A 13,808-nucleotide genomic window follows, 5' to 3' on the forward strand; every position below is an offset into this window, starting at 1 on the left:
TTTTCTATTCCCTCTCTTGAAATCACACAAGTTGTTTCCTTCTCTACCCTCTTTGTCTCCCATTTTTTCCTTCTCAATTTCCTGCTTGTTCCCACCCCACATGCTGCCTTCAGTCTCCCTCCATCTACCACCCAGCTCTCAATCCCCCTTCCAAGGGACAGATTGATCCTTGTTCATCCTGAATTATTATTCTAGGCATCGGGACTACCACATCTAATGCAAATTCATGTGGTCACTGGAGCCTTGGCATCATAGTTGTTCTAGTCCTGCTGTCCATTTAACAGTCTGTAAGAAGGTAAGATTTGCCCTTGGGAATGTCTCTGTAACCCAAAGAAAGATGGAGGAAGGGCGTGCTGGGGCCATGGGGTTGGGAGAGAATTACAGTGGTTTTACTTTTGGGGGCCAGAAGAGAGAAGATGGACCTTGAACCCTGGATATTCTGTTCAGCGGCCTAGTTTCATGGAAGGGATGTTTCCAGCCTATATATTTACAGTGACTCTTCTCTCATCTCTAGGCATTTTCAAAAACAACAAAAACACCACAAGTAAGGACAGCTTGTCCTCATCAAGAAACATTAGATCCCAAGGGCAGCTGGGTAGTGTGGAATCTAGAAAGAGTCAGAATTAAAAATCCTGACCCCTATATGACATTATGGGCCCGACCCTTATGTGACATTGTGGTGAAATAGAATTATCCACTGGAATCCCAACCTGGCAGACCTCCAGTCTCCAGGGACTGACCTTATCTACCCTGAAGACCTTCCCCTTCTCCCTTTGATCTCTTCCCCTCAGGAAATCACCTTATCTACCTTAGGACATCCCCCTTATCCACAAGATTTCCTAACCTAAGGACATTCCTCTACCCTGTTCCATTCTGACTACTACTCCATAAAAACTCTAGCCCAGGGGCAGCTCGGGGTCACTCACCAACTTTAGGTGGGAGACCCTAGCTCCAGCTAGACAAAGTCCCTTTGCATCTTGCATTGTTGGTTCAAGACACATTTATTGGGATACTTCTCCGGGCATAACAGTAGCTCAGTGGATTGAGAGTCAGACCTAGAGATGGGAGGTCCTGGATTCAAATCTGACCTCAGACACTTCCCAGCTATGTGACCTTGGACAAGTCACTTAACCCCCATTGCCTAGCCCTTACCACTCTTCTGCCTTGGAGCCAATATTCAGTATTGACTCCAGGACAGAAGGTAAGGGTTTAAAAAAAAAAAAGTAACATTAGATCCCAAAGTATAACTTCTTACAAAGATGTAGAAATGGAAGATCATCTTAGCAGGGCACTTGGGACCTTTTCTAGAAACATGTATAGTTTTTTGCCAGGTAGATGATTCTGGATGATGAGTTGACAGCATATGAAGATCATTTATATAGAACTTTATGTCCAGTAGAGCCTTGTCAGCTATAAGCACACAAGATAATGAAGGGATAATGCTGGGCAGAATCTCCAGTTGCAGGAAGCCCAGATAGGAGCAGCCCAACAACATTTTCCCTTCACAGTGGCAGCCTGAGGGGACTTTTCTGAGCTGAACCCTGGACACAGACATCCTCTGTGTATTTGCTTCTCTCTCTCAGTGCTGCTCTCATGGATCTACACTTCCAACTGAAGCTATACTTTGGTCACTAACTCTACCTCAGGTCATAAAAGAAATATCAGCACTTCTCTCTTTACTGACCTCTTGAGTGCCAGCCTGCCCCTTCTCCTCATTACTCCTCCTCCTGCAAGAACTCCATCCCTTCAATGCTGATTTTTGATAGTTTGCACATTTTCTCGTCTAGAAACAGGGATCCAGGCCATTTCCTGACCCACTCCAGGGCAGCCACAGAAAACATCCTCTTCCTCATTCTATTTCTCCTTCATGTGTCATCTTCTGCCATTCACCTGTCAACTCCCTGAAGGTAGACCAGGATAAATACCAAGATAGACTTGGCTTCAGGGAGACCTCAGTTCAAATCCTGCCTTAGACTTTGAATAGCTGTTGGCCTTGGACAAATGACCTCCAGTCAAGTTTGTCAGTTTGCTCATTAATAGCATCTATTTACTAATTACTTTGAAAGCCTTAGAGTGCTATGTAAATGCTGGGTATTGTTATTATTAATTTCAATAATTAGATTAGAAGGAGAGGGGGAATTTTATACAGTTCCTCCTAACTTGAATATATATAGAATTCTGTCAGATTATAAGACTATATCTCATATCTCAAACAAATATAGAATTTTGTCCTACGTATAAAAGATGGCACACAGAGACCTCTGTGTGGGCACACACTGCCCACCAGAGTTAGTTACTAGAAAGACAGAGGGACTCCACAGAGCTGCTCCCTTTCCCCTCTCCACTGGCCCTCCCTGGCCCTCTGTCCAGCAGCCCAATTGAAGCCCTTAATCCCTCCCCTGAGAAGAGCAGCCAGACCACCCCCTTCCCTTTCAGGGAAGCAGTTGGTGGTGGTGTCCACATGGAATGTAGAGACCTGTAAATATTAAAAATGATAAAGGCTGGTATAATAATATAAATTAGTATTTTAATTAAAGCCATGTTGATAGATAAAATCATTAGACCACGCGCTTGTAAGCATTCAAAACTGCCGCCTCCATACTGCCTCCTAGCCAAGCCCTACTCGCCAAAGAAGAGCGCACTCCCTCCTAACCCACGAGATTTAAGTGCTCCCCTGCGTCAAGACGTCGGAAACGGAAACCAGTTGGACCATGTTGGATCAAGGGAAATGTAGTTTTGATACATTTCCCTTGTCCATAGAAATATATACATTTTTAGATGGTTTTTTCCAATTTCCTTTTACAGACCCCAAACTTGTGGCTTAGTGAGATCTGATGAACCCCAAGTTCTAGAAATAGCTTGTAGATTGGAGACCCCCAAAGCTTGTGCTTCCCTGTTCCTGTGAAAATCCACCCTGAAGGGAATCTCAGACTAGCAGTTGCATACCGAATAATGAACCCCTGGGTAAATGCTAAATACCCTTTTGTCTTAGGTGGTCTTCCCCAGGGTATCAAAGACCCTTCCCAGGAAGGCCCACCTGGGCAGGGACCATCCTTTAGTATCCATTGTAAGTAGCCCCTTTCCTTATACCCTAACCTCTGGCTAGGATTCCTTTCCTAAGCTTGATTGTAAATCCCATCCTTACCAGTACAATACCAATCATCTTTCCCAGCCCCTGGATCTTCCCAGATGGTATATAAGTTCCCCAATTTCCTTTGTTCCTTGGAGTGGTCATCTAGCTGGGTGGCACTCCCAGGGGGTCAGGGAGCAGAGCGAAGCAGTGTTCAATCCTTGGACTCTACATAAGGCACAGCTCTGCATAAGAGGCCTAATCAGCCCTGTTCCCCCTTTCCTTTGATTAAAAAGTGGCTTTATGACTATTTATGTGTTTTTTATAAGTTAACAAATGGAGTTTCCCCAGTGAGATCCGAAGTCCCAGCTCCCCGAGCCGCCCTGCTAACCCAAGACATGAGGTACCCACAGAGCCCATTTAGAGTTGAGTCAGGAGTCCACTTAGCAGAGGGGCCAGGTAAGTGGCTCTCAGAGCAAAGGACTCGGTTGTGTGTATTTGGGGGTGACCCACTCTTTAATTAAGGGGGGGCTTAGGTGACGGTCCGTAGATCTATGGAGAGTTGCAGAACCAGAACTAGCCCAGGGGTGTCTGGATATTTAAGTACAGTAAATCTGTGGCCCCAAGAGGTGGAAGCAGCCAGCAGCCCGAAGAACCACCTAATGATACTGCCGAGAGTTAAAACAAACAGTCCCAAGGTGAATGGGCCAAAATGGAGTCTAGTTCAACCCACTATAAGCTCCGAGTTTGACTAGGTTTTGGGGTGTGTGTGTGTTGTTGCATATGAAGCATGTCTGGAGTAGAAGAGCAAGGAGAGGAGTTCAGAGGTGTGAATGGCGGGCTGAAAGCTTTGAATGGGAAGCTGAGCTGGAGTGGGGGGAGCCTGAATGTATATTGTAATGCAAGGAGGCTAACAGAAACTTTTTGCTTCTGTAATTTCTAAGGTCACAAAAAGTCAGTTAAACATCTTAGAATGTTCAGAAAGTCAGTTAGAACTTGAAGCTATAAATAGAGGTGAAGTTCCAACTGATGAGGTTTTTGCCTTCTGGCTTTTGCTGTGGCTGGAGGCTTTTGCTTTGGCCTTTCGACTTTGACCTAATGCCTGCGCTTATTTTGTTTTGGGGAAATTTGTACCTATCTCATTTCTCTGGACCTCTCCCTGATCTCCCACCTCCATCCCTCCCCTTCCCTGATTTCCTTTGGGTTCTGGTTGGAAGGGAGGGCTTGGTGATTAGACATTGTGGGTTTTAGTTTCTTTAGATAATTGGAGTATCCTCAAATAAGTACCCCTAGGTTTGATAAAGACTTTATTTAAAAGGCAGTCAAATCTTCCTGACTGGGAGAGCCGGACTCTCTCTGTCTAAACCTCTCTGTGACCCATCCCCCACCCTCACCCCTCTCCTTAGCAGCAGTTAGAAAACCCTGAATCCCCTCCTAACTGACCCTGCTATTAATAAACCCCCTTGTGACCTATTCAAACCTGGTGGTGAGTCATTGTGCCGAAAATTAAGACAAGGGCCAAAAGGAAAGAATCATTTTCCTTTATTTCTTGAGACAAGTTGGGAATCCATCTTGACAGGAAGTACCTCCCCGAGACTTCCTCCAGCCATCAGTTTGACTGGCAGGGAGGGGCCCTCTCGACCCCTCCCTCAAGAGACTTTGAAACTAACAAGAGAACCCTCTAGTCAAACCTAAACGTTTATTACTGGCCCTGGTTTCCTCCCTGTATCCTCTGACTCAAGCCTCTGGGGATAAACCTATTTGAACTGCCTCTCCTACATACCTCATTTCCCTTGTCTCCTATATACCTTCCTGTACCTTCATTCCTCCTCCAATCACCTTATAATCCCCTATTCCCCTTTATCCTTCCTCACACCCAAATTGCGTTTCATTTGACCCACTCAGATTAACTTATTTACTATTTCTTGATAACAACATTTAAGTCAATTAAATGGAGTAAGTTTCTTCATGAACTGAAATGCCAAGGTTTAAGGGTTTAAAGTTTAATAAATTATTGTAAATTTTTGTGAAAGAGCTTCTCACAGAAGCTTACAGAACTTAAGTTCTGGAGTTCTTCTCATTTCTGAAGTTTTGCTTATATTGTATTTGTGATGTGTTTTAAAAAGGATCCTCTAATTATCTTAATGCTTGTGATTTAAATGTCTAAAGTTGTGTTAACAGTTAATTCCTCCCCAAAATTAAAGAGACAGGAGTTGGCGATCTGGATATGAGGATAGCCAGCAAAAGACAAAAGGAGGTCCAGAAATTCATAACTTTAAAATTCTAATCTTTTCTTCCCAGTTTTGGTATGATGTGTGAAATATTATAAAATATTGTATACCAAGTGCACTTAATGTTTTAATAATGTTGGAAGTGAGATGCATTTATTCTAGATCTTAACTTTGTTGAGTGCTGTAAGTTTACGTTTTTTTTTCAAGCTGTTATTTGATTCCAGAGAGCAAGGTTTTTCTGATTAGCATGTGTTCAGAAGTAAAGACAGTTCATTTTTGGTCATTGTGTCATTGTAAAATGACAAGACATGGTTGGGGAAAGGCTTCACTTTAAATGGGAAGGAAACTGAAGGATTTTAAACTAACCAATAATTTTCCTCTGAAGGAGCGGCTTTAGCCTTAGGCCAAAAGGAAGGCTTGTGAGGCCAGGCTGAGAAAAATGTAATTTGGAGCCAAGGACAGAGTAAGAAGATAGAAGGGAATTAGATAGGTATTCTGATTTAAAGGTAATTTTTAGCTTTTCTTTAATAATCCAAAGTTATGGGTAGAGAGAAGTTTTATAGGTTTTAAAAGGGATCATGAACTATTGTTAGAGGGCAATTTAGGTATTTTATAGATATATACTTAAAACGTGGCTGCCAGGAATCAACAGTTCAGATTGATTCCATAATTAAATCAGACCCAAGTCAGCATCGGGTTGAGGCAAGTTTATTTACAACTAGGAAGGTAAAAGTATAGGAATAAAGAGAAAGGGAGAGGCTAGTCCAGGCGAATGCCTGGTTAAAAGGCTAAAAAAATGAAGCTACAAGCCTCAAGGCCTAGCAACCAGATAGGCTAGTGCCTACTTAAGGCAGAGTTTAGAAGCGGCCCAGCAGGCCAAGGAAGTCAGCCTAACTTACCCACGTGACGCCACAGAGTGGAAGCTGTCTGTGGTCTCAGGAGCTCCTCCAGCACCGAGTTCAAGGCAGGAACTGCCTCCACAGGAAGCAACCAAAGTACTTAAAGAGATGGTGTTCTTTGTCACTTCCCGTGGGCCAACCTCTAATTCAAGAGGACAAATGGCAGCCTCAATACTGATTTTGGACTGCCCAAAGGGCCGTCCCTTGTTCTTGATTTGTTACTTATTGTCACTTGTGGGTAACTCGTCTCCCCTCCCCATTAAGGGAGGTGGGAATGACATCATCTCTTTGCCTAGGTTGAGTGGGGTTTTGACTACTAATGGGCTAGAGCTAATTCTAATTATACACTATAACCTGATTTTTGGAGTTTTTAATATAAATTTCCAGAGTGCAACCATTACAGTAAATAAGTTTTTGTTTTAAAAAGACCAGAGAATCCTGGTTCCTATAGGGAATTGAGTTTTCCTTTTTGAGTGGAGAGAACTAATCTGATTTGGCATTTATTTATTTTGTGAGCATTATTTTTCTGATAGATGATCATTGGCACATGACCAATATTAGAGAAAGGAATTTCCCACCTGGGAAAAATTCCTAAGAAAATTGTAGGAATGGCCTGCATTTTACCACCCCAATTCTGGAGTGTGGGTGAAGTGAGTAAAACTTACTAAGGTCAAGTTTGCTGTATGGCTTGTTAAAGGGATTTTATTCACAACCCCTGGAGCACTTTTATCTCTCAAGAAGGTTCTTAGGAGCCAAAAGCGTGGACAAGACTCAGAATCTGAACTTGAAAGATTCTCTGAAGAAGACACCTATGAATGAGGGAGACCAAGATAGGGAGCCGCTTGACCCTTGCAAAATATATCGTTGCAAAACCCCCTAACTGCAGGCCCCTGACCTAGCACACAGATGGGTCAAAACGCTACCTGCAGACCCCTGACAAAGTGCATAGATGTGTCAATGCCCTAACTGCAAGAAGCTCCTGTAAAAGCCTGCAAGCCCTGTAGGCTGATAAGGGGCGGGTATAAAACTTCTGTACTTGCAAGCCACAGACGGAACTCTTAGGCTGAGCTCCCCTGGTGCGCAACCAGATCAATAAAGACCCTTCTTGCTTAATTGCATTGTCTGCTGGTCTTCCTTGTTGGTGGGCTACGACTTGGACCCAACATGAGAAATCCGAAGGAGCCCCAAGAGGTCACTGGAACCGATAAGTATCACCTTTCTTAATTGCTTTCATATGGCCTTTCAGATTTCTGTAGCAGTCAAAAACTTGGCCATTTTATTTATCCTGAGAATTATACTTACCCTGAGCAAAATCCCTTTTATAAGGAGAGAACCTAGAAGGAAGAGAGCTATTCCCCAAATATTAGCTAAAGTAGGGAAAATTTTAAATTTTAATTTAAATTTAAATAGTAGCATTTTACTTTAAGAGGCTTGAAAGTAATAAGTGTTAGATTTGAAAATTCACAGCAGAGATTCCAGAGTGCTAGTTCAGTATTACATAACGTGTTTGTCTCAAAGTATTATCAGAAGAATTTAGGAAAGAAATGATGGATCCTAGAAATAATTGTTAATACGCAAAGAATGATTATTTTAAACCCTGAGCATGGTTAGAGAGAATTGCCATCAAAGGGAGAATTGTATGGGAAGATAATTGGGAAAAGAAATGCTATGGAGGGAAATTGGTTATGGATGCAGCCACAAGACAAATGGAAGGGCTGAGAAATGAATGGCTAAGCTAAGTTTCTGTCAAATTCTACAGGTGACTACCTATCATTACCAACTTATGCATGGCATTAATATTCCAAACTATGGGAGCTTTTCTCCCTCATTTTAAGTTACTTCCCACTTTTCTCCTGTTATAGCAATTTTCTGTAATCATATGATGAAGGAGCCTTAGAAAGGCAAGGCCAAGAATATGGGAATTGTGAAGGCAAATACAAATTTTTAGCCATTGTGAATGAGATAGCAGATTAGAGGTCCCTTTTCCTAAAAGGAGGAAGAATTTAGGTTATAAGGAAAACCTGACAAAACATTGGTGCCAGAAAGGGGAGAAGCCTTACATATAAATAATAGATTATAGCAGCATTTTTAATAAACAAGGTCCAGATAGAACACCGAATTTCTCCCCAGTACCAGTAAAGTTTATACATCTCGAAGACTAAAGGCAGGAAACAATGAAATAAGGAAACCTTTGTGCCTAGGAATGCTACTGAAATCATCTACTGACTAGGTCTAAGTTCAATGGTAAAAGATTATTATTGTCAATGAATAGATACTCAGGAAATTGAAAAGTGTACCCAAAACTATTCTGGTTAAGGAGATCTCAAGTTAACTGCCTAAGCAAGAAAATTATTTTCACAATAATTTATATCTACAGACTTTACATTAGCTGACTTAGGTGTAACATTTTTTCCTACAAAGTAATAGGCATTATAGTGTGGAAAGCTCTTTATCATCTCTGATAATCTGATAAGGACAGTTTATTTGATAAAGAAATGAGGACGGCACAAGGGAGTTGTCTTTTACCTCATGCTTCCAGCTCTGGCTCCAGGAGCATGGAGTTTATTTTACATATGTATTTCAAGACTCATTTCACACAAAAGAACCCCCCTGAAACTTTGTAGATGTGCAGAAGTTACAAATTATGTCACATCAAAACAAAACATTGGCTTCAGAATAGACTGAGGCCAAGGCTGAATTTTGACTGGCTTCTTATCAGAAAGCCAAGTTGGGGAGTATCTTGGCCTTGGCTATACCAGGCAGCAGCATTCCTTGCTGTGTTAACAGTGTTAACCCTTTAAATTCAGGTTTGATAGGAACTTAAAGCTTTTCAATAAGGCCACAATAATTTTCAACAAGAACTCACAAGGCTCACAAAAGGGATCAAAAGAGGAGTCTCAGATTTTTATCTATTCTCTTATTGGCTTCCCACATTATAGTTAAGTAGTTAAAAGGTGAATGAAAAAAGTTTTTTTAAATCCCTAGCATCTCAACTCCCCAAAGGGGTATGTGTGAGAGGTTTTTAAATTAGGGAAATTTAGAAGCATTTTCAATCTTGAGAATTTTGGGAGTTAATTTTAATTTGAGACTTTTAAAATTGTTTTGAAGTTGAAATTGTCAGTTTTTATATGATTTTGAGATTGCTGTCATAGAATATTTAATTAGAATTTTTCTTGGTATTAGATGATATTTTAATTTTTGGTCACTGAATGGAGGAGAGGCTACTTTCAGATTCACAAGCTCTGATTAACCTGTGATATGGATTTATTTTTGCTTTTATATTTCTATAGTTTATAGTGTTGCTTTTTAAAAATAATATTTTGGTAAAGTAAGGCAAATTTTTATGATTGAGTATGTAGTTTAAATAATCTTATAATGGGTGTAGAATGAACATTAATAGAATCAATTATATGGGATGTCAAGAATAAGGTTAGAATAATCTTTATTGTAAGTATGTTGGGAGTTGATCAAGGTCTGTTAAAGAATGTGTTTATGGATCTCTCTTTTTTTTTTTTTTTAGTGTTTGGACTAGAGTCTTTATTTGAGAAGTATAAAGGATGGAGTTGCAATAATTTTTGGCATTTTTAATTTAGGTTTGTTTTATTTAAGTTTAATGTTAATTCCATGCTGTGTTTCAGTAAGAACAATACAGATTCTGTATCTGTGGCTCCAGTCAGATATCCAGTAGTACAAATTAGCTTCAAGTTACACATACTGAACGAAAGAGGTTGAGCGAGCGAAGGAGGGCAGGGAGGAAAGGGGGAGAGGGGAAGAGGGAAGGAGAAAACCAAAGAATTGAACACGCATGCAGGCTTTTCAATACCACCTTCAATGCTAACCTGCGGTGAGGGAAGGTCAAAGTCGGCAAGAATGAGCAGCCACGGATTGTTGGGCTGTTACCAGCACCATTTCAGCACAGTTTGGAAACACTTTTTACAGCAAAACCACTATAATAAACGTTCCAACGCAACCTGTAACTTCAAGCTAAACACCCAATTAATTTTAAACATTGGTATAAAATTTGGTTTAAACAATTATAAAAAGGAAAAATGCCACCACATGCGCCCTACAGTGCGATAAACCTCTCTCCTAGATTCTCACTTCACCTAGAAGTCTAATGGCATTCCAATGTAATATCCATTTCTAATGGTTATCTTGCCACATCTGGCACAGAGACAATACAGTAATGCTGAAAAAGCCTCTATGCAGTCCTGTTAGTGTCTTAAAGAACCTAAAAGCTGGGACCAGTAAAATCCACAGAAATTCACTCTTGCCTTTAAGAACTTTGAAAACTGTTTTAAAAAAAAAAAAAAAAACCAACAGGGCAGGAACCTAAATTCTGAGACCAAATGTAAAAGTCAGATTTGGTGGTTCTCAGTGACTGACAATGGGGAATTTTTGGGGGGGTGGGGTTGGGGAGGAGTGGGGTGGTCAGAGATGGATTCTCTTGTTGGCTTTGACGTCTCTCTCACTGGTTTTCATCTTCCACATCCTGCAGCGCTTCTTTATTCTGTTCTTCACCATCACCCTGCATATCTGAAGTCCATAGTGTCAGGTTATCACGTAACAACTGCATGATAAGTGTCGAGTCCTTATAGCTTTCTTCACTCAGCGTATCCAGTTCTGCAATTGCATCATCGAAAGCTGCTTTTGCCAACCTGCAGGCACGGTCAGGGGAATTAAGAATTTCATAGTAGAATACGGAAAAGTTGAGAGCAAGACCTAAGCGGATGGGATGCGTTGGCGGAAGTTCTGTCATTGCAATATCACTAGCAGCTTTATAAGCCACCAGGCTATTCTCTGCAGCCTCCTTCCTGTCATTTCCTGTGGCAAATTCAGCCAGATACCTGTGGTAGTCCCCTTTCATTTTATAATAGAAAACCTTGGACTCGCCAGTGTTTGCTGCTGGAATGAGGTGTTTGTCCAGTACGTCCAGAATGTCACAACAGATTAATTTTAGTTCAGTCTCAACCATTTGCCGATATTCCCGAATCATTTTTAGTTTGTCTTCTCCTCCCTTGTTTTCTTCTTTCTGTTCAATGCTGCTGATTATCCGCCAGGATGCTCTTCTGGCTCCAATCACATTTTTATATGCAACTGACAGCAGGTTTCTTTCTTCAACTGTCAACTCCACATCCATTCCCGCTACCTTCTTCATTGATTCCACCATTTCGTCGTATCGCTCGGCCTGCTCGGCCAATTTCGCCTGGTACACCAGATCCTCCCGATCGTCCATAGCGGCGGCGGCTCCGGCAGGGTCTGCGCGACGGATGGCAGTGGATGGCGGCTCCGACTCTCTTGTCAGCCTCTCGCTCGGCGTTCGGGCAGCAAAGATCTATGGATCTCTTTTAAGTTTTCTCTTGTACAAGGAGAGAAGTCCCCAGGAGAGAGAGGAGGCCAAAGGCATTACATCAAGACCCCGGGATTTGAAAGACTTAAAAGACGTGGGGAAAAGTGGGCTAATGTTGTGTTTGTCAAAATATGCCAAGGGTAGACTGCCTACCTTTCTCTGGCACAACTGTCAATGCGCCGGGCACTGGGGAGTGCCCCCAAGTGCCAATAGCCCACACCTTTACCCTAAGGTTTCCCCACCATTAGTGAGAGTTCCATCTTTGGTCAGCGTAGTTCAGTCTTGACCAAAAGGGGTGTGTGTCGATGTGGAATCTAGAGACCCCAAACTTGTGGCTTAGTGAGATCTGATGAACCCCAAGTTTTAGAAATAGCTTGTAGACTGGAGACCCCCAAAGCTTGTGCTTCCCTATTCCCCTGAGAATCCACCCTGAAGGGAATCTCAGGCTAGCAGTTGCAGACTGAATAATGGACCCCAGAGTAAATGCTAAATACCCTTTTGTCTTGGGTAGTCTTCTCCATTGTATCAGAGACCCTTCCCAGGAAGACCCACCTGGGCAGGGACCATCTTGTAGTATCCATTGTGTAAGTATCCCCTTCCCCTACACCCTAACCTCTGGATAGGATTCCTTTCCCAAGCTTGATTGCAAATCCCATCCTTACCAGTATAATGTCAATCATCTCTCCCAGCCCCTGGATCTTCCCAAATGGTATATTAGTTCCCCAATTTCCTTTGTTTCTTGGAGTGGTCATCTAGCTGGGTGTCACTCCCAGGGGGTCAGGGAGCAGAGTGAAGCAATGTTCAATCCTTGGACTCTGCATAAGGTGCAGCTCTGCATAAGAGGCCTAGCCCTGTTCCCCCTTTCCCTTGATTAAAGAGTGGTTTTATGACTATTTAATAGTTCTGCGTTTTTTTATAAGTTAACAGTAGTGTTGGGCAGGAAAGAGCACTGAACTGCACCCTGTAAAATATTCCCAAAGATTCCTCATCACTGCCTTAACCTGTTACACTTCAGAACTCATGAGTTCAAGCAGTTCCCTCCCTCAGCCGCCTTCAGTGACAGAGATTGAAACCACCCACCAGCACACCTAGGTGGATCCCATCTTTGACAGATGGGAAAACAAGAGGCCAAGAAAGGCTATGTGACCTTGGGAAGTTCACAGGATAAGATGAGAGGAGAGTGTGATTCTGATCTTGGTTTCCTGCCCCGAATCCAGTTTTCTTCACATGGCATTGTGCTACCTCCCACAAGCTTGGGTGAAGCCCCCCACCAGGGCTCTCTGGACTTTGATGGATGCTGGAGCAGGAGGAAGGCAAGTCCATGGATTTCTTCCTTTGCTGGAATTCTCAGAATTCTGTAGAACCCCAAAGTAATGACACAAAAACTAAGCAACCACAAGAAACACAAGCTAGGCACTCCCTGATCAGGATGGTGCTGAGCAACCCTGGGTTACTAAAGGTCAGGAAGTCTTACAGAAACCCACAGTCATTAACAATAGGGTGCTCCTTAGGACACAACCTAACTAGGCTCCCAAATGATTCATGTACTCTCCACATTTAGCATAAAAACCTGCGCTTCCCTCCCAATGGGGTCCAGGTTGGCTCATCAGTTTCTTGTGGCCTGGACCTTAACTCTTGAGTTAGCAATAAAGTTCCTTTTGCCCTTACATTGTTGGAGTGAACTCATCCTTGCAATCAAGGTGAAACTGGGCATAACAGCTCTTGGTAAGGCCCTTCTTGTCCTGCTTCTGAAAGTATGAAGTTCAAAACAGTCTTTGGAAAAATGAAGACAAACTTAATTCAGTGGAGAAATAATAATTGTCCAAGGAGAGACCACGGCAATGAAATTATAGTAGTGAACACTTTTCTCTTTCAGTGTCCTAGCAAACAAAGAAATGATTATTTTGTGGAGTTAAGGGCAAAAGAAAAGTATACCTCTTTCTCCCTTGAGTGCAAGGAAGAGTTTCTGTTGGCTATTGACTATCCTAGAGTTTTTCTTTCATATTAATAATATTTTATAATAATAATTATATCATAATAATTAATATCTGTCCAATGCATATTTCAGCATTCCAAACCACAAAGACAGTCAAAGATTGTTTGCATTCACCTGGGAGAACAAGACATTATTCTGGAGTCATCTTCCCCAGGGATTCAAAAATTTGGCTTCAATCTTTTGTTAAATACTGCAAAAAGATCTAGAGTCCATATCTTTCACTGCTATCAAATTGGTGCATTATGCAGATGACATCCTGCTG

At 42.0% G+C, this 13,808-nt stretch overlaps 1 protein-coding gene across 1 annotated transcript; it reads right to left on the minus strand.

The window, feature by feature from the left end:
• Positions 1-10,504: 10,504 nt before the first annotated feature.
• On the minus strand, positions 10,505-11,471 carry LOC123236441 (14-3-3 protein epsilon). Its single transcript, XM_044662837.1, has one exon. The coding sequence runs from the start codon at positions 11,434-11,436 to the stop codon at positions 10,669-10,671; it is 768 nt and encodes a 255-aa protein (XP_044518772.1). The 5' UTR covers positions 11,437-11,471; the 3' UTR covers positions 10,505-10,668.
• Positions 11,472-13,808: the final 2,337 nt, after the last annotated feature.

Source organism: Gracilinanus agilis, chromosome 2 (genome assembly GCF_016433145.1).
Source record: "Gracilinanus agilis isolate LMUSP501 chromosome 2, AgileGrace, whole genome shotgun sequence".
NCBI lineage: Eukaryota > Metazoa > Chordata > Mammalia > Didelphimorphia > Didelphidae > Gracilinanus > Gracilinanus agilis.